General features: G+C 34.9%; 1 protein-coding gene across 3 annotated transcripts in view; it reads left to right on the top strand.

Moving 5' to 3' along the window:
- The first annotated feature begins 188 nt into the window (after window positions 1-188).
- LOC136037188 (mitogen-activated protein kinase kinase kinase kinase 4-like) overlaps window positions 189-24579 on the top strand; it is a 43587-nt gene continuing 19196 nt past the window's right edge. For 2 of the 3 annotated variants that reach the window (XR_010619880.1, XM_065719747.1), the window contains exons 1-5: window positions 189-340; window positions 4715-4821; window positions 7305-7505; window positions 11913-12142; window positions 14567-14897. Coding sequence is in view for 2 of the 3 variants with exons in the window: in XM_065719747.1 (XP_065575819.1) it covers window positions 4741-4821; window positions 7305-7505; window positions 11913-12142; window positions 14567-14897 (843 nt within the window). In the remaining variant the exon portion in view is untranslated. Of the gene's footprint in view, window positions 341-505; window positions 2108-4714; window positions 4822-7304; window positions 7506-11912; window positions 12143-14566; window positions 14898-24579 lie in introns of those variants that run through there. The other variant, XM_065719748.1, reaches the window with a different exon arrangement.

Genomic DNA, 24579 nt, shown 5'->3' with positions numbered 1-24579 from the left:
CTTTTGGAGAATCGGTGCCAACTTATTGAATTCATAGCAATTTATCTTTTTTAATTAAAGATTAAAGTAAATTTTCAAAAGCATTCCAGATTTTTGAAAGATATACCCAATTCGTAATTTTTCTCATTCATCCTTAATGTTTGCCTACCTTTAAAAATACAATGTACAAACGCTGTTTACCATTTAAACGGCAAATTTGAATTTTTAAAGGCTAGGAATGTTTAAAGTAGTCCCTTCAAAACAGGATAACTCTGCTTAGTTGTGAATTGTAACACCATCTGTTGAAGCCATATTTTGACACTGTAAAATATGGAAACTATATCAAATATATCCAGATAAGGTAAGAATATTCAATTCAATCAGTTTCCTATTTCAACACACAATGAGCTCCTGATAATTTTTTAGCCTATGTAATGTTCAAACTGTCATTACTGGGTTATTTTTTCAAAAAAAGTGTTGAAATCAGCACCAATGCATCAAGATATTCTTCTCTAAAATACTGCTACGTTGACTTTCTCTCAATAAAATTAAGTTGAAATGGCAGCTAATATTGTAGTGACAAAACTTTGTTCCAAGTGTCAAAATTCTTGTCTGATGTAGTGGAATACCAAACCAACTAAATATAAGGCTCTATGGTCAAGTAAGAACAGGGGAGAAAAAAACATACCAACAAAACATTTTCAACACAATGTATTTCAAACCTTCAAGAAACTCAAAACAGGAAACAAAAATAAAAGACAAAGAATAGAGAAAAAATAAATAAATAATACAATCCCCTGTCTCAAAAATCCCCATCACTACAAGCTAGGAGTAGGAATAGCACATGACTTTAAACCTTATTACTGAATCAACTAAAAAAAAACCTAAAAAATTTGTTAGCAACCATCCAAAGTCAGGTAGATTAATTCCAGGGTAGGCCAAAATCTTCATTATTTTTGGTTGCTAGATTGGTGGTAGCTTCATTTAGGCTCTGGGAGTGTGATTTAGATCATATTTAAAGCTATCAGAGGGTTGAAGTCTGACCACAATGATGGAGGCAATTGATTAAAAATAGAAGATTTATTATTACACAGGGCAGCAGGAAGGTGGCCATGCAAGTATAGAAAAGGGAAAGAAGCACACAAAAGAGAATAATGAGATTTTAAATCAAGTATGGGTTTAGATGACAAATGGGTAGTTACCTGAATAATAGTTCTTGCTCTATCATAAAGTTTTCAAACTGGCTTCAGTGAGGAGAGAAAGGTTGAAATCCAAATAACAGAGCAATATAAAATGTAATATTGAACTAGGCTGTAGAAAAGGATTTTAAGAAGCAACCCTGGAAATAAGGGCTCCAAGAATCCTTGAGACTTTCATTTTGATCAAGTCAATATAATACTTAAATGAATGATTTTCATCAAGCAGGATGCCTAAGAATTGGACATAACAGACCTTAGCTCATCTTAAAGAACCTCTTGATACAAGAGGTATAAGGCTATTTCTGCATTTAGACCCCCCCCCCCCTAGAAAGCAAGATTTTATTTTCTAGAAATTCAAAACGACATTCATTAAAATGACACTTTAACATTCCTTTTCCCATACAACTTCTTCATTATATAAGCTAGACTCAGTAAGGAAACAAATATTAACAACAGTAATTGAATGCAAAGCTTCCAAACTCAGTATAAGCCACAAAGTGTTCTCAGAGCTGCTCTCAACTATATTCACTCTCTCAAAATTCAGTTGTTTCACATATATGCTCACACTGCATAATTTTAAATAATTAAAATTTTTCATACTTCTACTGTTCCCTATATTCAGTGTACCTTGGTAAGTCCTCAGATTTGCTTTACCTAACTAAGTTTTAACATAACAAAAACTACACCAAAAAGTCTATTGGCACCACCAAATAGTATTGGTGTGCTGCTGCCATAAAATATTTCCTGTCAACCACAAAATTTGTTTTGGATGCATTTGTGTATTGCTACAGAGCTTGGTATTGCTGGCCTACCAAAGAATTTCCTCACTAAATCTTTTTAAAGATTTTTAGAATTACCTAAACAAAGATGAAAGCAAATCTTGAAGCTATTAAAAGAGAAGAGTTGATACCTTAGTTTGGCAGAAAGAGGTTAATTATCTGGACGTTTTCTATTTTGCTTAATTTTCAACTGTTGTAATGATGTGGCTGCACTCTTGTGTAGATTTTAGACATGAAGTCCTCCCCCTCAAGGCCCTCTTAATTTTAAAATACTTTTGTGCTGACTGAAAATATACATCCATGAACACAAATTCTTGACAGTTGCTTTTGTTCACATTTTCTGGATATCAATCATCCAACAATGCCTGACAGTGAAGTTGTTATGCTAAACTATAAATATAAATACTAAACTAATTTCTTAAATATTTTTAAATTTAAAAATGCAATTTTTATTTACCATGCAGAGAAGATTTTCCATAGGGCAAGAATTGTCTACATGGGGAATTTTTCAAACACTTTTAAAATATGGTCATTATTAATATGCAGGTGGAATTTTCTTGGGTGGATTTCCCTTGATTTTTCTTTTTTTTTTAATAGCAGTGTTTCATAATGGGTAAGCTAGTAATGGATAAAACTGAAACAAAAAACACATGACATAACATAAAATGTCAACATATTATTGAAAAAAAAATGTGCTGTTTAGACCCAGGATTAATTGTCAGCTAAACTCAAACAGCAACCAAAACATGTTTTAAAAGATTGAAAATAGGCTTAAGAATTGAATAAAATTTATATTTTTGCCATTTAAGTATCCATAAGTCACAAAATATATATATAGGGTAGTGTAATGTATCACTCTCTAAACAGCCCAATTAAAAGCTCTATAATTTAACATGATATGTGATGTGATAGAAATTTTAGCTACTCAATAAAATATTGTAGAAGTTCTTTATCATCTTCAATCCAACCCATCTGTTGACTTCTTTAAGCAAAGATTTACCATCTTTGGATAAAATGCAAAGTAAATCCATCTATGCAAAGATGCATAAGACCTAATGATTAGAATGAGCAAAGGACTAGCAGCATATTGAGATGTGGTAATGCCTCCAAATTTTGAGAATGAATACTTATTACAAATTTTGAGAACCTAATAAATACTTATTATTCTTTTATTTTTTTTTTGCAGGATGTTTTGGGTAGATTAAAGAACATTGAAACAGGCTCATCATTTTCTTTAAAATTGACAGAAGCACAGTCCTAGACACAACAATAGCAAATATTATATGCAATCACTTATGAAAATGGACAATTAAAGTTAAGATAAATCTGTAATCTATTTCCCTGGCATAACTATGTATTTTACTTATTGTGTAATACTCCATGGTGAAGGTTAGTTTGTTTTTTCATGTTGTATATAGAAACGAGGGATATAAGTATGTAGACTCCTTGACTTTAAATGAGGGGGCTAATAGGAATAGGAATGGAAGTCGCTCTACATTTTAGAACCAAGTTTGGCATGTTTTGAGTAAGGGTAAATGGCATGATAGGGATAAAATTTTAAATTGGATAACATTAGCTGCTCTTTTATTTCTTGCCGTCATCAACCCCATCCTTGCAGAATTTGAAGAGCGTTTCAAGTTTGTTGATGACTTGTCTGCACTTCTCAAATATATAGTCGAAAATGCAGTAGCAAGGCAGCAGTCTGACCCAAATTTCTTCATAGACTTCATCAACCAGTGTAAGTCAAATAGTCTACAAGTGAATGAACAGAAATCAGAAGTTTTACAGTTTAATCCACTTAAGCAAGATATCACTATCCCAGATACTCTGTTTCCAATTGTTTCCTTTGCAACAATCCTAGGCGTAACATTTACAAGTGATTGCTTGTTTAAACTGCATGTAGACAATATTGTACACAAAGGTCACTACTCAATTCAAAGTTTAACAGCTATGCACTGGTTAGGCTTCTCTGATCATCAGCTCCTGCTGGTGTATACAACCTACATCAGGCCTTTCCTCGAGTATTGTTGTCCTTTTTGGGGTCCCCAAACTCAGAACACAGCTTACATGACAGATGAACTAGAACATGTTCAAAAACGCGCTACTAGGATAATATTCGGACCTAGTTTCAGCAGCTACAAAAGTGCCCCTGAGCTCTTGAATTTGCCCACCTTGTTCAATTGAAGACATGAGCTAATAATGAAATTTGGGAAATCACTATTAACAAACAAGAAGTATCAATCCATACTTCCACCATCCACATCAATCAGCAGACATACTAGGCATTACAACAAACTAGAACCAGTCAACTGCTATACAAACAGATTTGCAAACTTCTTTGCACCATATTTTGTAAGTGTATCTAACTAGTGACCATTTTGTGACTGTAAAAATAGCATAATTTAGCGTTCATTTTTGAGTGCTATGATAGTTATTTCATTAAACGAACATGGATGCGAAATACGAAATTGTACACTGTTTATTTTCTCACTAATGCTTTTGTATTTTTGAATGAATAGAATGTTGAATGTTAGTTGACAAAGCTGGTAGAAATGCCCAGATTTTATACTAAAGTAGACACATCTGTTTAAGCTTCAGTTGGCAATTGATATAATGATGTTGACATAAATCATAAAAAATGCTATTCTTTGTAAAATTTTAGATTTTGATAAAATGGTACAACCTAGAAACATGCCTGATGAATTTTTCTATGTATTTAAGAGAAAAAATTATGTATTTTCTACTCTGTCTTTTCAGGTTTATGGAGTTTAAGGAGTTTCAAGATGATTAAGCTTACTGATCATGAACTAGAAAAAGCTATTGACAGAGAAAAAAAGAAATACTCTGCAAGACGTCTAGCAGAAGTAAGGATATTGCAATTGTTTTATACTCAGAACAAAAAAAAAACATTTATTTTTCTGTATGTGTGTGGGTTGAGGGATGCTTATTAGTTTTTCAGGGGGCAGGGTGTCTGAAAAACACCAACAAATGTATTTAGTGGCTAAATTTTCACGATAATTATCTTACATTGCATCCAAAGCACTGAAATTGTCTAATTATGCCATTTCTTTGCCTTACTTTACTTGACAGCTTTGGTCTTTTGCTCTTGTAAGTGTGTCTTAACTTGTCTTGAGTATAGTATAGTAATGTCATTCCAAATAAAGTTATCTGAAATTGTTCCATCAGTAATAATATTCCATGTATCCCTTGCCTACTGTAGTCACATGTTCCACAGTTCTGTGACTGTAATTAGATAAAAAAAAAGTTTTTTTTAACTGAAAGTAAGGAGCAACATTAAAACCAAAATGAGCTGAAATTATTCCGTAAATGAAGGGTTGCCCCTCCACTCTTAATACCTTGCTCTTCATGCTAAAGTTTTTAGCACTTTTAAAAAGCTTCCTATCTTAGTTGAATGACCCTGGTGTTTCAGGAGTTGTTCTTAAAAAACTGGGACAACAGTCAAACTTTGGCTTAAGGAGCAAGGTATTAATGGGGGAGGGGGTAATCCCTTCATAAATGGAATAATTTCTGTTCGTTTTGAGTTTCAGTGCTGCTCCTTGCTTTCAGTTGATGCAATTTTTTTATTAATTTTTGGTCATTTTTCAAAAATTGCCAGTAAATCTGGCTCACCCTCCATGAAACATTCCTTCTCTTACAGAATAATCCTCCTTGGAAAGTTCCACTCAATTAAAATAACCCCCACGCGAAAATTTCACCAGGGCAATTCCCTCCTTGCTGAAATCCCCCCCCCCCCCCTCCGTAAAATTTCTTGCAGAATTTTCAACCTAAAAAATTCTCCTTAGTATATTTTCATTTGAAAAAGACTTAAGAAAAGGAGAAAGTAAGTCAAATAAAAATAAATTTGTAATAGAATCCTGTCAAATCTCCACATTTTAAAATCTCCCCTGAAAAGTTCACCCCACATGGAAAGGCATGGTTTTGAGACTTCTCAACTATGCTGAACAAAATGGCTATCTCAAACATTTTTATCAGAAGATTTTGGAAAAAATGGACGTGATAGGGGGAATAGTTGCCCTCTAATCTTTTTGATCACTTAAAAAGGGCACTAGAAGTTTCCATTTCCTTTCAAATCAACCCTCTTCCAATGTTCTTGGAACATTGGTTCAATACAATCACCCCTTGGAAAAAAATTAACATGCAGCCATGATCTTTCTTCTAACAGAAATATAAAAATCCACATTTTTGCAAGTATGAGCTTGAAACATCTGCAGTTGGGCTCCCTGATGTGCTAAATCCGATGATCAATTTCCATTAAGATTCTTTGACTTTTGGGGAGTGCTTCCTTCCTATTTCGAAAATCAGGCAAATTTTTTCAGGCTCGTAGCCTTCTATGGGTAACAATAAGCTAAGTTTAACTTAATGAATCTTGTAAATTTGGAAAAAGCATAGTAAGCCAATTCTTTTGATATATCTATTGATATCAAAATTCCTTTTTTAGACTTATGATTACTATTGAGCCGTATTGGTCCTTACAGTGCGTTACTACGAACGGTTTGATTGTTGTTAAAAATAGCTTTGAATAGTTCAAAATAGTTTTGATTATATATGTAAACATATTTATTTGTAAGTCTACTGTTAATGGAAAAAATGGGTTAACAAAAAAAAAAAAAAAAAAACAGAAAGAAAAAGGGACGACAAATATTAATTGGTCTTGAAAAGTAAAAACTTATTTATCTTTGATGATAGACATAGATGCACATAGTGTTTTTAATCCAGACGTCTTCTTTAGAGGTTTATATTCTTTTCTGGAAATAATTTTCTTCTTTGGAGATTTTTTTATCTTTAGAAATTTTTATAAAAAGAATTTCCTTGTTGAATTTGAGCTTTGCTGTGAAATCTGATTGTCACTTTTCATGCTATTTTGTCACTATGCTCATTATGGATAAAAATATGGTTTTATTGTTTAAACTTTGTTTTGTTTGTCTTTATCCTGTTCACCGTATTTCTATTTCTTCGTTTTTGTTATTTCTGTTTGTTTTCCTATTTTATTATTTTTAGATGCATAATAGATTTCTTCTTTTTTAAAAAGCTGTTCTAAGTATAATTTTAGGTAATAACGGTAAGTTCACTTTTACCTTACTGGGGAAAAGGGGTACAGAAAATGAGAAAAGACTGTACAGAAAATGGGAAAAATATGTACAGAAAATGGGAAAAGGGTGTACAGAAATGGAAAAAAATAGTATTAAGTTAATTTAATCCAAATTAAAATTCTCTAGCCAACCAAGCTTGGGCAAGGAAATTTCTAGACAATCTTGTTTTCGATTTCAGTGGAGCAGCATTATCACTTTAAAATTATCTCGATTAGGAAGACATATTTATTCCGTAGGTACAAGAGCAAAGCAAGGCACTTTCAAAGAAGATTTTAGATTCTAGACATAACTACAAAAAGACTCTTCTGGATTGTATAGTAAAGGAACTAGTTGTTGAAGACGAAGAGCGCAGAAAAGTAGAAGAAAAGGAGATATGCCGTAAAATTAAAGCATCCTTTGAAGAGATTGGAAGTGCACACAAAGCTGCTGAGTCAGAGGTAAAGGACTTAAATGCAATTTTTCAGGATTTTACTTTGTGTAATGTGTCAAAAAAAAGAAGCTGCAGGGGCTCTTACTTCATAGAAACCGATGATGAAAATGGTAAAAAAAAGTTTCAAATCATAAAAGAACCAGTTTCTTGTAAGTAATTTAGACATTTCCCATGTAATTTCAAAGTTAGACATGTGGCAGCATTGGAATCTTCCAGGTATGGCTTATGTGCGCTCATCCCCTCACTACTGTCTTTTCTGATTTTTTGCGGTTGATGTTTTTTTTTTATTATTGCTACGCTATCTTTATACTCTTTTTGTTTGCGCTGATTATGAATAAGTTAAATAACTAATACCTCTGCTTCGAAGACCAAACAACACGATTTTCTGTGTTGCATACTAAGTAACAGACCATTCAGCTGTGTGCTACTGAATCTGGCGAATCCAGCTCACCGTTCTTATCACTCCTGAAATGCTTACTCAACACGCCTAGAGATGACTCCCCCCCTCCTTGCGGTCTTACGCGCTCTTCAAAAGTCTTATTGATATTTGTTCCATCCTCTTACTTTTGGAGTGATCTACATTTGGGAATGGGGGGAGGGAAGTAAGTTTTCAAAACAGCAAAATCTTGCGAATAGAAGGGAAAATGTATGGGATTATCAGGAAATAAAAAAAAACAAAACAAACAAACTGTGATATCTCGCGTTTTTGCGCTATTACACCCTTTTTGGACCTATGATCTATTCATTCTTAAATAGTGAGGTAAATCAAATAATACTGTATGTTGTGAGTTAATCAAAGCGGGTTGCTCAGAAGATCGTGGGAACAGCTTTGGAGATCAATTTGAAACTTTAATGAGTGATTAGAGGTGGGAAGGAGGAAATGGACCTTGACTCTTTACTTTTGGAGAGAAGGAAAAGGGGAGGGGTCAATGCCACCTCCATCCAGCTTAAAGCTTTCTGACACTGTGAACCCCTGTTGGACTAGGATCTATCCCCAATGAAGTAACGATGTAGACCAAAAGAAACTATGTGCATTTTCGTTTCAGGGAGTGTTGGGGGTATTTGTACCTCAAATTTTGACTTGGGGAGAGGGGGCAGAGGGAATGACATAATGTTTTTGTCTCCAGTCAACCTAACATTTTGCACTTTAAGCTGCTACGGGAATCTATTCTTCACTAGTAAGTGGAAAGGTAATCAAAGACCCTATATCCTGTGTGCGGCCTGGTAGATCATTTTGAAACTTTCGGAGATTTTTTTTTGTGAGGGGGTATTAAAGTCCAGAGGATGGGGCCAGAATGGTACTGAAGCTATTCCTTTACTCTCTAAGTAAAGCGACCTAAATAAATCACGTCAGTTTGTTTGTGTCTTTATAACCGACAAAATCGTCTCTTGGGGATAGAAAAACTTCTCTTGGAAATCTCCTCTAAATGTCTCTCTTTTCGTGCCAGTTCAGAACCCCACACTCTGGCCTGGAGCGGGAAACAAAGTCTACTATTATAGAACGGCAATCTTATCTATACTCTAAAATATCTTCTCTCATAGAAGATATCCCAATAGCAAAGCCGTATCCAGGGGGGGGGGGCTAGGGGGTTTAAACCTTCCCCAAAATGTTTGTTGGACTCATAAAAACGTAACAAAAATGCGTATAAACAGATTTTTGATGTGTTTTTTAAATTTTTTTTGTACCCCCCTCCCTCCGAAATAAAATTCTGGAAACGACCCTGCCCAATAGCATAGGAATTGTATTTCTGAAAACCTTTAACCTAGGCAAGAACGGCAAATTATAGGAACTTTGAAACAGTAAGAATACACGCAACTGGGGGGGGGGGTTCTTTTCTAGGTACTGGCCAATGGCCGCAATTCAGCCAAGGTTTTCGTTGTATAAGTCTGAGAATCAATCAATTTTCTGATTGAAATTTAATAATAGCCAAACATGTGGCTTGTAAACGTCTCGGCTGTCTGGAAGACTCACTCTCTAGTCGAATGTTACCTTTATTTTAATTAGTCCCTTTTTCCGACAGATTAATACGGCAAATGATAAAACGAATCTAAATCTATACTTAGCTTAGAATTATGCGAAAATATATTTCACTAATAGCGAGGGTCAGGGGTGAAAATACCTTTAGAGAAGGAGTTAAATCAAGAAAATGACATTTATCTCATAATAAGGGCCAGGGGCCCAGCAGGGGGGGGGGGCTTGTGGATCTGGAATTTTTGCTTGGGCTAGGAAGCAGAGAACCATATGCCCTCAAGATATCAGAATACCCTATCGACATTGTCTCAGGAACAATCCAGGGGAGCAATTTGAAATATTTAGGAGGTACTGGGGGGGGGGAATAATCTTCGTGTTTTGACTTGGGTGAGAGGCAGGGGTATGTCGAAACAAACCTTGTATCCTAGTTATCGTAATGGGTAATATGGAGCAAGTTAGGCACGATTTTTTGGGATTGAAATGAAACTAGCAGAGTGTTATTCATATTGTAACTTGAATCTATATAAGGTGAAATAGTCAGGTAAATCAAAATACGGTATATTCACCCTGGTTATAAAAATAGCCTATCTGTAATATATATCAGGGAGGGTTTGGGGATAAAATTATTTCAAATATTACGTTTAGAGGAAGGAATAAGTTCTAAAAAAAATTCTGCTTACTAAATATCGGTTCGTGCGAAAGACTTAGAAGCTTTAAAATTAATTGGGAAAGCTATTATTTCAAGGGACCCTTATGCGCAGAAATAACTTAGAAAAAAAAATGTGTTTTCGCCTGAAAAGTGGCCTATACCTATTTTTCCAATAGACCAAGACTTTTTTCGGCGCATTTAATACTTTTTTTCGGCGCAGAGGATGGAAAATTAACCAAATTTTTCATTCGCCTCTGATAAATTTTTAGCTCAGAGGGTATGTAGACAGGGTCTGGAAGACCTCAATAAAAACTAAATAATCTGAAGATTGGTTGAACTGATATGTATCGCCTGAAACTAGCCAGCGATATTTGTTTTCTCATATTGACCTAGAATCTCAGAACATTCAGACCGAGACAACGGGATCTTTATGAAGACAAAGGCTAGCCATAAAACTTGTTGTATTTATTCGTAACGACCAAAATAGGCTCAAACTTGTTTGGCCAAAATAGGCCAAACTGGTATAAGAAAAAATGTAACCGCAGTAATTGTAAACCGCAGTATTGTTTCTTCTTATCAGGTGAAACTTTGAGGCTAAATACACAGGGCAAGGGACCTTAATGACGACAATAAACTATGGAAGGAAAGTGTGGTTATGTCTTTTCTCGGTGCGAAAGGTTCGATTTTTCTTGTGTGTGTCTTTGTGTCCATGTGCTTTAAAATTACAGGTCATGTAGACACCGAAATTGAAATTTCAGAATCAACAGAACAACAATTAAACCAAAAAATTAGGAAGCGAATCTGTTTGTATTAAACCGAACCGTGACATCCTATTGTATCTGTTTATATATTTCTTTATGACAAAACAACTCTTTTTAATAAATGACCTTGACATGCGTTTATTAAGTAAGAAAATAATAACAATGAAATATACCATTAAAATATTCTTTTAGTAGAATTAAGGATTAAGATACGTGTAAATTCAAGATTGCCAATAGGAGGGGGTCAGGATGGCTATAGCCACATAGCAGACCAAAAATTATGTAGATTTCATTTCATGTGAATAAATATGCCCCTCTTAATAAACCAAATTTTTTTATTTAAACTATTAATAAAGATGTATTCCACAAGACTACTGACGATCAAAATTTTTGACAGAATATCCTTTTTTTCCAAAATTGAAATATGCATTTATTTGCATTTTTGCTCTTTCTCCCCCCCCCCTGAAAAAATTCTTTGACCTCTCCCCTTGTGAAGATAGAACATGTATGCAATTAGCTAGCTATTGTAATGGGCAATTGCAATAGCTAGTGTAAAAAAAAAACGAACGAATAATAGTAATAACAGAGAGAGGCAAAGATAGGAAGTAAATTGTAAGTCTGCTGTCTGCTACATAACTTGGTTTCAAAATAAATATAAAATCGTCATGCATATTTAGCATATTTTCGGTAGTTATTTGGCCACGTGTGTTGTCTGAAGATGTAGGACACCTCCCATTGGTCACTTTTTGATTGATTGCCAATTGTAATATGTGCCATTTGGTGACCATTGTAATAGTTACAGAATTGCGATCCGGTAACTATTTTTTTGTCTTGCTAAGTAACTTATAAACGCCTTTGGCCAAGGCTTTTCTTAGCGCATTTTTTGTCTTAAGTTTGAACGGCTGAACTGCAAAGCTGATTTTCCCCCTCGTCCCCAACTGAATATGGCCTTTTTTGTGTCCCCTGCATATATCATTATGGGGGTATATAAAACCATTTAATTATCTTGAGTTTATATGCCCTATTTTGCAGCCTGATTACAAAGAAATTAAAGATAAAAGGTTGGAAAGTTTTCACAAAGTCACGAAAGTCAGAGGGAAAATTGCTGCTAAAATTAGTGAAGATATAAAAAGGAAGATTGAGGAAGAGCGAGAGTATCCACGACGACTGAAGAGAGAAGTTCGAAGTTTAGAAGATTTAAGAGCAGCATATCTTGTCTCCGAATTTAAAGAAACCGAGCCAAGGAAGAGAGAATCATCGAGGTGCGTTTTCTAAAGATTCATTTGAGAAGGAAGACTGTGCTTGTTGCAACCAAAACTGAACCATCTACTTTTTTTTCTTTTACGGAGTGTTTTAGGAGGAATTCAGGGGTATTTAAAACCAGTGGTTCAGTATTTAAAACCTGAATTAAGAAGATGAATATAATGTATTAGGCAAGCACAAATGTACGATGGTATTTGACTGAGGAATGGGGTTGTTTATCTCTTATACTGGATAATTGATTGTCGTGAGTTGCAGTCACGGTATATCCCAATTCATGTTGTTAGTTGACTCATGACTTATTGTAGTTAATAATAGGAGCATGGAGTAGAAGTTGGGTTTTAATTTTTTCTGAAAAATTTGTTGGAGTCCATAGAAATTAAAAATTTGTAATCCGAGTTGAAGAAAATAAAAAGATTTTGAGTCCAGTACTTTGTCAGACTTTTATGTCTAATTCTCCAGGGTTGTCACGTACCCTTTGGCATTTGGGACTTTAAATAGACCACTTTACACGTTGATAAATATTAATAATAACCAGTGTCTTTTTTTTAGCTACTGAAAGTTGTGCACAATGCTGTTTATTTTTGACAAAATGCTTATTGATGGTACAATATATACTTTAAGATTAGGAAATTCCCTATTTAAGGGCGCGCAGTAGAATTTTTACTCTGGCAGAAAGTCAACTATTATTCATATTTTTATTACGTTTGCTATCTATCTATATATATAAAAATAAGTTGTCTGTGGGTCTGTCGAGTGACGTCATGTCATCATGTCGTCATGAAGTTAGTTGTCGTCATGTTTGTTATGACGATGACGTCGTTAAAGGTATTTAAGAAAATCGTTCAAAGACAAATTTTTAATTGTAAGAAGATCGTTGACGGAAAATGTTTAATTGTAAAATGACTGAAGAACCTACAATGGCAACAGCCGAGGAAGCTGCTCAAAGAGTCTATGCCAAAAAATTTGCTAGTTTAAAATAAATTTAAAAATATTTTCAAATAAAAATCGACAGGTGCATGCCTATAACTATTAGGATTCAAATGCAGAGAAATAGAAAGTGAAATCAAAAATTAACAGTATCGGTTTGATGTCTTAAATTTTAGGAATTAGATTTGGATGTGTAGCTTCAAAAAACTAAAGGGCTAGGAGTAAAAATAAACCCTGAAATTTTACGAGTAAGAACCAGCATCTCGGATGTAGCTACTCCACAATCCTTGTTAATTTGAGTTCAGAGCCCTCCCTCCCCCTCGAAAATGTTGGACAACACGCAGGTCTTTTTAATATGTTACAGTAGCTTTTGGAAAAAACTTCCAGATTCGCTTTTTCTGGTTATTGCCAGGGACAAGGGGCTTCCTAGCTGCTGAAATAATAATGCATATACTATCATGCTGCTTATTTTTCTTTCCTTACTTGTTATAAAGATTTTCACTGATTACAATAGAAGTCAGGCTTGTTTATGACACCGAGTATAGAGGTTTGGGGGGGGGGGGTTGTACGGTTTGAGCTGACCTTTATTATCAATGCTCTTCTATTTATTTATTGTCCTTTTTGTTGAAAAAAAAATATTTGATTTGACTACAGAAACATATTTCAATCCTAATTTAATACGTTTTTTTTTTACTAGGTATTTCTTTTTATCTAATATATTGATCTTGAAGACTTGCTACTTTGGGTTTTGAAGTTGCTGTTGCTATTGGGTTCTTGTTTTTGTAGGTATTCCTCTCTTAGCTTTGAGCTATTGAAGTGAGTAAGTTTTAGTCCGCAGGAATTCTATGCTGTTAATTTTGAGACTACAATTTGATTCTTTTGATGAATATTTTGAGACAGGTAACACCATCACTGGTGAATGCTCTGCATACCTCTTGGAAAACTAGATTAATTAGTTCGTAAATAAGGATTGGTTTGAAATGCAAAGATCTCACTTTCTATCGCACAAAGCCCCTTACTGTTGTTGGCCGGTATTAAATCTTTCAAGAGCAAAATGTTTCAATAGCCATTTTAGCCTACGAGTCCGAGTCCGATTAGCCTAAGAGTATTCACCGTCATAGATTATGTAAATATGCGTTTTTTCGTTCACTGTTTTGCTTTCAATACATTTTCTAATAAGCCTTGTGCTTCATTTTGTTTTGTTTTTATGCATAATGTTAAAAAGTTTTATGTTTATTTTGAAAGGGTAGGCACTGGCCACCTTTCTTATCCTGATAGTACCTCTCTGCTTGTATATTGCTAAATCCCATGGTACAGAATGCTATTGATTCCGTAAAAAACTAGAAATGAAAGTATTTAGTAATCTATTAAGCGTCACCAACTGATACAGGAGAAGCAATAGGTATTTATGGCTCATAGAACTTGAAAATATGACGGTTGCGCATAATGTGTATGAAACATATTTTTTTCTTCTTTAAAGATGATATTTTTTGTAGAGACAGAAAGAAAAAGCCTGAAGGAGTTTTAGTGTTTGACAGAAAAAATCTTCATCAATACGTGTCGAACCGACCACGGAATTTTGTTTCGAAGTCCAGTCCAAGACCGAATGCAATTGAGAAGGCTAAAGAATGTTGTGAAGATGAAGAAAAAAGACTGATAGAAAAAGAAGAAAATAAGAAAGTAGCTGAAGATCGAGGAAAGAGAGCCCTGAAATCTCAGGCAGTCAAAAGGCAATATTTGAAAATGATTGAGGCGCTAAGTACTGTTGAACTTGAATCAGACTGGGATATTACTCCTCTGGGACCACAGTCTAGAAGTATTGATAAGGTTAAATTTTTGTTAAATTAAGTTAAGAATTAATTAAATTAAGGTTAAGTTAAGTTAAGGTTAGACTAAATTAAGGTTAAATTCTGGTTAAATTAAATAAAATTAAGTTAAGTTAAATCAAGTTAAGGTTAAATTTTGGTGAAATTAAATTAAGTTAAGGTTAAATTTACAGTATTATAATATATGACACTTGGGTGACATTTATACCAGATGGTATTGAAAAAATAAAGTTTCTTAAAGGACTATTGATAGGGTATCAGTGATCGTATTTCAAAGAGAAAGCTGTACAAAAAACGCGGTTCAATTCTGCTTTCTAGGGCTATAATCAGAGAAAGGCTGAGGTGACTAGGACACATTCTGCGAATGAAGGATGATATATTTCTAAAGACTGTCCTTCTCAGCCAACTACCTAGGGTCAGACTTGAGTAGTAATTTGAGAAATTTATCTTTCTTTTTTCACTTAAATTTGCTAGTTTTCTTGTAGGCCTCTTTACTAATTTATGCAAACGTATTGCTCTTTGTAATGTCTAATAACGTAACTATTATCGTTTCTGTTAGTGTTTTGAGTTGTATTTTTTTTCTCTTTGCTTTCTTACTTTTTCCAGTGCTCTGTCTTTTTTATGGCACTTGGTATTTACTAAGTGACATATAGCGATCGCAAATTCTGTCGGTCTGTCTGTCCCGGTTTTGCTAGTTTGGGCACTACCAGATAAGCTAGGACGATGAAATTTGGCAGGCGTATCAGGGACCAGACGAGATTAAATTAGAAATAGTCCTTTACCCGGCTCGACCATCTGGGGGGGGGGAGTGGGGGGACGGTTAATTTCGGAAAATTTAGAACAAATGAGGTATTTTTAACTTACGAACGAATGATCAGATCTTAATGCAATTTTGTATTTTGGAGGAAATCGTGTCTAAGAGCTCTTATTTTAAATCCCGACCGGATCCGGTGACATTGAGGGGAGCTGGAGGGGGAAAACTGAAATCTTGGAAAACGCTTAGAGTGGAGGGATCGGGAAAAAATTGGTGAGAAAAATAAGCACTCCTAGATACGTGATCGACATAACCGTAAAGGATCTGCTCTCTTTGGGAGAGTTGGGGTGGGGGGGTAATTCGAAAAAATTAGAAAAAAGAGGTATATTTAACTTACGAACGAGTGATTGGATCTTAATGAAATTTGATATTTAGAAGGTTCTCGTAACTCAGACCTCTTATTTCAAATCCTGACCGGATTCAGTGTAGTTGGGGGGGGGGACTGGAAATCTTGGAAAACGCTTAGAGTGGAGAAATCAGGATGAAACTTGGTGGGAAGAATAAGCACAAGTCCTAAATACGTAATTGACATAACTAGACCGGATCCAATCTCTTTTGGGGAGTTGGGGGGGGGCCTAATTCGGTAATTCGGAAAAATTAAAAAAAATGACGTATTTTTAACTTACGAAAAGGTTATTGGATTCTAAGGAAATTGGATTTTTGGAACGACCTTGTGTCTCAGAGCTTTTGTTTTAAACCCTGACCGGATCTGGTGACATTGGGGGGAGCTGGAGGAAGAAACGAGAAATCTTGGAAAACGCTAGAGTGGAGAGATCGTGATGATACTTGGTGGGAAGAATAAGCACAAGTTTTAGATACATGATTGAAATAACCAGGCCTGATTGTCTCTCTTGGGGGGAGGGGGGGGGGGTTAATTCGGAAAAATTAGAAAAAATGAGGTATTTTTAACTTACGAACGGGTGATTAGACCTTAAAGAAATTTGATATCTAGAAAAGTCTTGTGCTTTAGGGCTCTTATTTAAAATTCCGACCAGATCCGGTGACATTGGGGGGATTTGGAGGGGGAAACCGGAAATCTTGGAAAACGTGAAAATTGAGGTATCCATCTTAAGAATGGGTTATCGGATCTTAATGAAAGTTGATATATAGAAAGATTTTATGTCTTAGATGCTCCATTTTCAGTTCGAATTGGATCGGGGGACATAGGAGGATGGAGAGGGAAACAAAAATCTTTGAAACTGGAAATTTTGGAAAACGCTTAGAGTGGAGAGATCGGGATGAAACTTGATGGGAAGAATAAGCACAAGTTCTAGATACACTGTTGAAATTACTCGACCGGATCCGATTTCTTCGGGGGAGTTGGGGGGGGGGGGGGGGTCCAGCGCTTTGGCGAGTACGGTGCTTCTGCACGGGCTACGAAAAATTAGAAAAATGAGGTATTTTTAACTTACGAACGGGTGATTGGATCTTGATGAAATTTGATGTTTTGAAGGACCTCATGTTTCAGAGCTCTCATTTTAAATTTCGACCGTAATGGGTGATATTTGGGGGAGTTGGAGGGGGAAACAGGAAATCTTGGAAAACGCTTAGAGTGGATTGATCGGGATGAAACTTGGTGGCAAGAATAAGCACATGTCCTAAATACGTGACTGACATAAGCTGACTGAATCTGCTCTCTTTGGGGGAATGGGGGGGGGGGCGTTAATTCAGAAAAATTGAGGTATTTTTAACTTACGAACGGGTGACCGGATCCTAATGAAATTGGATTGATCGGGATGAAACTTGGTGGCAAGAATAAGCTCATGTCCTAAATACGTGACTGACATAAACGGGCTGAATCTGCTCTCTTTGGGGGAATTGGGGGGGGGGGTGTTAATTCAGAAAAATTTAGGTATTTTTAACTTACGAACGGGTGACCGGATCCTAATGAAATTCGATATTTAGAAGGAATTCATGTCTCAGAGGTCTTATTTGAAATCTGGCCAGGTCTGGTTACATTGGAGGGGGGGGGGGAGGGGAAAATTGTAAATCTTGGAAAACGCTGAGAGTGGAGAGATCGGGATGAAAGATGGTGGGTAGAATAAGCAAATGTCGTAAATACATGTTACGTGGGAAGTTAGGGGGGTCCCGTGCTTCGACGAGTTTTGTGCTTCTGGACGTGCTAGGACGGTAAAGATTGATAGGCGTTTCAGGGACCTGCACAAATTGACTTGATAAAGCCGTCTACCCTGATTCGACCATCTGGGGGGTTGAAGGGAGAGGAAAAATTAGAATTAGGATCTTAATGAATTTTGATATTTAGAAGGACCTCGTGTCTCAGAGCTCTTATTTTAAATTCTGACCGGAATTAGCCTCTGATTTTCCTTATAAATCAATCTATTGATTCTTAGAATTTTGCTAGAGCTCATGCCATATGAGCTCTTGGCTCTTCCGACCTGGTCACAAGTGCCATATGAGCTCTTAGTTCTTGTTTTGTTTAACGGGTTTTCAATTTATGAATAAATAATTAAGGAATATTTGTGGTCCCAATGCTTCAAGTTTAATTTTCTTATTTTATATTTTACATTTATTCTTTTTCTTGCTATATTTTATAGTCTAAATGTGTGAGTAATGCTTACAAATTTTTTTTAATTTCCTCAGTTGCCATTTTTGGTTCATGTTACATCAAGGTAAAGTGTTGATTAAATGGAAACTTAGCTTCAGCAGAAAGACTTCCATGTCTGTTAAGTTTTTGCTTTAGATAGCTTTTATTTTGATATTTGATTTAACATTTAACAATAATTGTTGAATTTTGGCTGCTTATCTTCAAAAATACCCAACTTCATATATACCTGCTATGCAGCGGTAATAATAATAATAATAATAAAAAAACAGAAACAAAATAAAACGTCACACCAAAAGTGTCACTTGCGAGGGGTGTGTTGCTAAAAAAAGAAGAAAAATGACAACATATATACGATATAAGGAGTTGGAGGGTGAAATCGTGTACCGAAAAATATACTGACATAGATATTTCACTCACACTAAAACTATATAATATCAGGATCCCGATACAAAAATATTTATAAATTTAACAATAATTACATACAATTCACTAAATAGATAAGTTTTTTTTCAATGCATTATTATCATTTTTATTTCAATTCAATCTCGATCTGTTTCGAAGGTATACCTGCTAAGCAACCCCACACATAGCTCAGATTTAGATTGAATAGTGCGCAATTCCTAATTACTTGGGCTCAGCTTATTCTAGTAGCGAATAGTTTTTGATAATAAAGGGTAAAAAAAATAAATAATAATATGTTAAAAAAACGTTTAAATAGTACTTCAAATGACAATTTAGCGATAATCGTTCCCTTAAACCTCGAAAACTAATTTAGCACATTTTTATCCAGGTGCTTAATACTTGAGTACAAATTTGGAAGTACTTAAATAATTAACCACAGATTTGGAGTAGTTGCTAAAATATAGGTTCTCTTATTCCTTATTTGTCTTAAAAACTCATTAGGCATTCTTTACTACCAACTTGTTTGTTTCATTGACAGGTGATTCTTTGCACTTATTTTATGAAACACAGGGCCCAAAATAATCACATCTGCTTCAACTCGCATTGATTAGTTTACCAGATATTTCATATATTAAGCGTCACAGGGGCTTTTATCTAGCTCGATAACCCCAACTTCCCCAGAAGTAATCACCCATGTATAAATACCTTTAGGCTTCTTTTCAGCTATAATGCAGGGGTCCGGCTTATTCCTCCCCTCCCTGGAAAAGTTCCCCAATTTAAGATTAAGAAGCCTAAAGGAAATTAAAACTAATAAAAAGAGTGAAGAAAAGTGTGGATTATGGAAATGTTAACCGTATTCCCAAACACATGTAGAATATATATATGCTAGAATAAACTATGTATATATATATATATATATATATATATATATATATATATATATATATATATATATATATATATATATATATATATATATATATATATATAAATATATATAAATATATATAAATATATATATATATATATATATATATATATATATATGTATATATATATATAAATATATATAAATATATATATATATATATATATATATATATATATATATATATATATTATATGTATATATATATATATATATATATATGTATATATATATATATGTATATATATATATATATATGTATATATATATATATATATATATATATATATATATGTATATATATATATATATATATATATATATATATATATATATATATATATATATATATATATATATATATATATATATATATATATATATATATATATATATATATATATATATATATATATATATATATATATATATATATATATATATATATATATATATATATATATATATATATATATATATATATATATATATATATATATATATCCCTCCGTGGAAAATTCCCCCATTTAAAACTGAGAAGCCAAAAGGAAATTAAAACTCATAAAAAGAGTGAAGAAAAGTATGGATTATGGAAATGTTACCCGTATTCCCAAACACATGTAGAATATATATATGCTAGAATATACTATGTATATACATATACTAGCTGTTGGGGTGGCACTTCGCGCCACCCCCAAGCCCCCCCCCGCGCGCGTAAGTTGTTACGCGCCATATTAGTTACGCCCCATTGTAGTTGTGTCCCTGTGTCCCACCTGTGAATATAGATAGATATATATATGTTTTTAATTACGTAAAACTTGCGTATATACAACATTCTTCGCTGTCCCATTGTCTGTGCTTATAAATAGATTGTCAGGTTTACCGACTCTTGAACATGCAACATATAATTGTCCATGGGAAAAACAATCCGTATTCAGATCTATACCTCATTATTCTAATGATTGCCCTTGAGCTTTGTTGATGGTGATTGCTAATCGAATATTCCCTGTGTCCCCGTCGTCATTTATATATACCCCTTATGCCCCCCGGCTTCCCCGTTGTAGTTTTGTCCCTTTGTCCCGGTCGTCATTTATATTTCCTGTGTCCCGGTGTCCCAGTCTGTAATTTCGCTTTGAGTGTCCCGGTGTCCCGGTCGTCATTTGTGTCCGGTGTCCCTGTCTGTAATTTCATCAGTCGACAAACATGACTTCAGTCGACAAACAACTTCATGACGGAATAATGCTCAATCCTCATAATGACGTCAGTCGACAAACATGACGTCAGTCGACACACAAACATGACGTCAGTCGACAGACACACAAACAAACAACTTATTTTTATATATATAGATAGGTAGATATATATATCTATATTTATTTATTTATTTATTAATCTATTTTCTTTATTTCCCTCAAAAAATGAGGAGTACGCTACAATATAATATAAAGAAAAGACAAATGATAACACTTACAATCAAAACCTATCAAATATTGATCAAATACTTAAAAAGAGAAAAAAAAAAATCATGAAGCCTATAAATCATGAAGAGCCAGAACTGTTACTAAAAAACGGAAATAAATTGTGGCCTAAAAGGTTAATTTTCGTCTTATCTTTAAAATTTTTTATATTTTTTCTTTATACAGACTACAGGATCCTTCACATTAAGCTTTAAAACAATCTCCGCGTTATTAAAAGAAAGGGGGAAACCAAGTAAAAATTTCCAAAATTTAAAATAAGAAACTTTAATGGGCGAAAGATCGGAAGGTCTGAAATTTCGGAAGAGGAGGGACGGGAACAATACGTGAGGCAGAGCAACAGTGCTATAAATACGACCAAGGACGTCCCGACGGTAAAGACTCCGAAAACGAATTAAAAGACCAAATGCCTTGCGTAGTTTCATCTGAACATGCTGAACCAGGACTGGTTTAAAATCTCTTTTCGAAGCAGCATAAGGTAATCCCAAATAAGTGACTATTGGCGACGACTGAAAAATAACACCATTGCCGCAATCGAGCGCCGCCCTGACATTATCCTCTAAACAATTTACAACAAAAAATTGACGTTTTTCAAAACTGATAGAAAGGCCCACACCTTTTAAACAATTATTCAAAATATTAAAATTAGAAACAAGACTAGACTTGGACCGGCTTAGAAGGATAATGTCATCAGCATATGCAATGTAAGACAGATTTCGAGATAATGAAACAAAAGAGCAGGAAAGAGAACTAAGGGCAGTAGCTAAACATGAATTGAATATATAAGGAGAAATAATTCCTCCTTGTCTAATTCCTCTACCCACTTGAATTAATTTTGACTGAGATGAAGACGAACTCGGACAAATACGGATCTTTAATCCAGAATACCAAGAGCGAAGGACTCGTATGACAGCTAGGGGGAATCCAGAATGGATTAAAGTGAGCAGAGCAGATGCATGAGAAATGTTATCAAAGGCCCCTTTGATATCAATCAAGAGGGCGTATAGCGGTTGACCAGAGATTATCGCTTCTTCAATAACCTTGCTGAAAGATGCATGGGCGTGGTCACATCCCAAACCTCTGTTGAAACCAACTTGATTAGAACCAGTGTCAAGAATTTCAACAAGATCCTTCAAACACAACTCAAACACTTTCCCAATCATAGAACCCCTAGTAATTGGCCTCCAGGAACTACAAGATGACAAGTCTTTTTTCCCGCTCTTAGGAATAGGCGTAACCATGCCAACATAGAATGACGATGGTACTAAATCAGTAATAAGTAAAAGGTTGAAAAATGCTAGTAGAGTAATAAGAAAAGAAGAAGGAGCAAATTTGAGGTGATTAGCAAATACGCCATCATGATCCTTAGCCGACTGCGCCTTTAACGTTTTGATTGCTCCACGTAACATATCCTCAGAAATCCTGTAATCAGTTGAAAAATTCTTCAACCTTTCATCTAATTGCAACACGACACTGTTGTGTAGAATCGTGTAGAATCGTACGAAGTCGACAACTTAGAAAAATAATTTTCCAACTCTTATAGCGATGGTGTGGAATTAGTATCAGGCATGTTAGTCCGCCTATTGCCTCGGAGAACATTCCAAAGGAGATTCTTATCCTTCTCGTTATTAATGTTTGAAGAAGCTTCTTCTATGACCAGGTTATTATGACGACGGAGCTCCGCTTGGAATTCGGCCTTTCTCTTTTTCATTAGCAAAAAAGCTGGATGCGATTCTCTAGGCTTACCAAGCGCCCGCCATTCCCAATACGCTTGTTTTGCCACCTTATTAGAATTTACCAAAAAAGGATTGAGGCTCCAAAAAGGTATCTGCGCGCCCAATCTTATCCTATTAGTAGGAAAAACTGCCGCAGCACCATACTTTAAGCAATGGATTAATTCAAAATAAAGACAATTAATAGTCAAAGAAGGATTACTGTCCATTGAATCCAAACTATTAGGGATAAAAACTTTATCAATTAAAGTCCCAACTCTTACTTGGTAAAGCGGTCGAAAATTTGGATTCCAATCAACCCGATTTAGGAAGCTTATTACCAGAAAAACGAACTGGGGAAGGACGAGAAACCAAAGGGGGTAAAAGGAACTGAAGCGGCGTGTGGTCACTAACGGGGAAATCTTCGATTACAATAACCACAGGCAAAGGATCACTTAGGTTAGAAGAAAAAACATGATCAATATTAGTTGTACTACCACTCCAATGAATATAAGTAAAATCCTGGGACTTCGGTAAAACAGAAAAATTAGGAAGACAAGAAGATAAAATTGTACCCCTTTCATTTGCTATATTTGGATCACAGTTAAAATCACCTAAAATATAAGTACGCAAATTTGACTGTAAACTAGAGACAAAACGACTAAGATTAAAACAGTATTGAGTAAACGCATCAAAAGAAATATCATCACGGTAATCAGTCGGAAAATAACAGTTAATTTAAACTACGTTTGAAAAACTACAAGCTAGAAAATTTGTATCAATTGCTAGAAAAGTTGCATTAAGAGACTTGGGTGAAATAGTAGATAAACCACCGGAGGGACGCCCACCAGTCGGTGTAGCGGGAACAGCAAAAATATCTTGCTGAGTAGACAAACTAGAAAGCAGATTCAACGAATGATCAAGGAGGTGGTGTTCCTGAAGACATAATAACGATGATTTTTCATTAAAAAACTATGAAGTACAGGTGATTTCCCTAACACACCATTTGAATTAAAGGACGTAAAACGAAGTAATACATTCGTTTACAATTTTTTTTTAAAATCGGACACCTAAACCTGTAAACTGGATGATCATTCGAGCCACAACAGACATGGGGAGTCTTTAGTCGAAATGTGATTACCGCTACACCGGGCACATTTGAAACATTCAGATTTACATTGATTTTGAACATGGTTAAAACTTTGACATTTAAAACAACGCCTAGGCTGAATACGATCACGTTCCACTCGGAAAAGCTTATAACCGAATTTGATGCCATGTGTGATGTAACAATGCAGGTATTCTTCTGTTTGAAAAATAACTCTTACAGTTTGCGATTTTCCTAGCCGATTAAACTCGATTATACCCGGAAAGTCCAATGCGTAGGCACCAACATCAAAATCAATGTCCACACTCCTGAAAATTCCAAAAAATTGCCGAGGCTTGGAAGTTATTATGCTTTCAGGAAAATTAACCTTTAGATCACAACTGAGCTTCGATGCATCTTGACATGGTACTGATACCATAACACTATCCTTAGTCGCTTTAGCATAACGAATATTTGCACACCCTGTCTTATCAAATTCTTTCTTGTGGCAGACAGGATCCTTCATTAGGAGAGCGGTGGGTTTTTTATCACTATGGTCTCTAATGGGACAGTCTTTAGTGGGAGAGGTGGCCATTCATGGCGGGGCACAGTGAGGGGATTGAGATCAAGATCATTGCCAGGCGTTATTTTTTTCTCTAAATTAGATTCGATACGCTCAATAGAAGAAAGTGTTTTTTC

This window comes from Artemia franciscana, chromosome 16, assembly GCF_032884065.1.
Source record: "Artemia franciscana chromosome 16, ASM3288406v1, whole genome shotgun sequence".
In the NCBI taxonomy this organism is placed as follows: domain Eukaryota; kingdom Metazoa; phylum Arthropoda; class Branchiopoda; order Anostraca; family Artemiidae; genus Artemia; species Artemia franciscana.
Note: the sequence above shows the minus strand (reverse complement) of the source record. Positions and strands in the feature narration are given on the sequence as shown.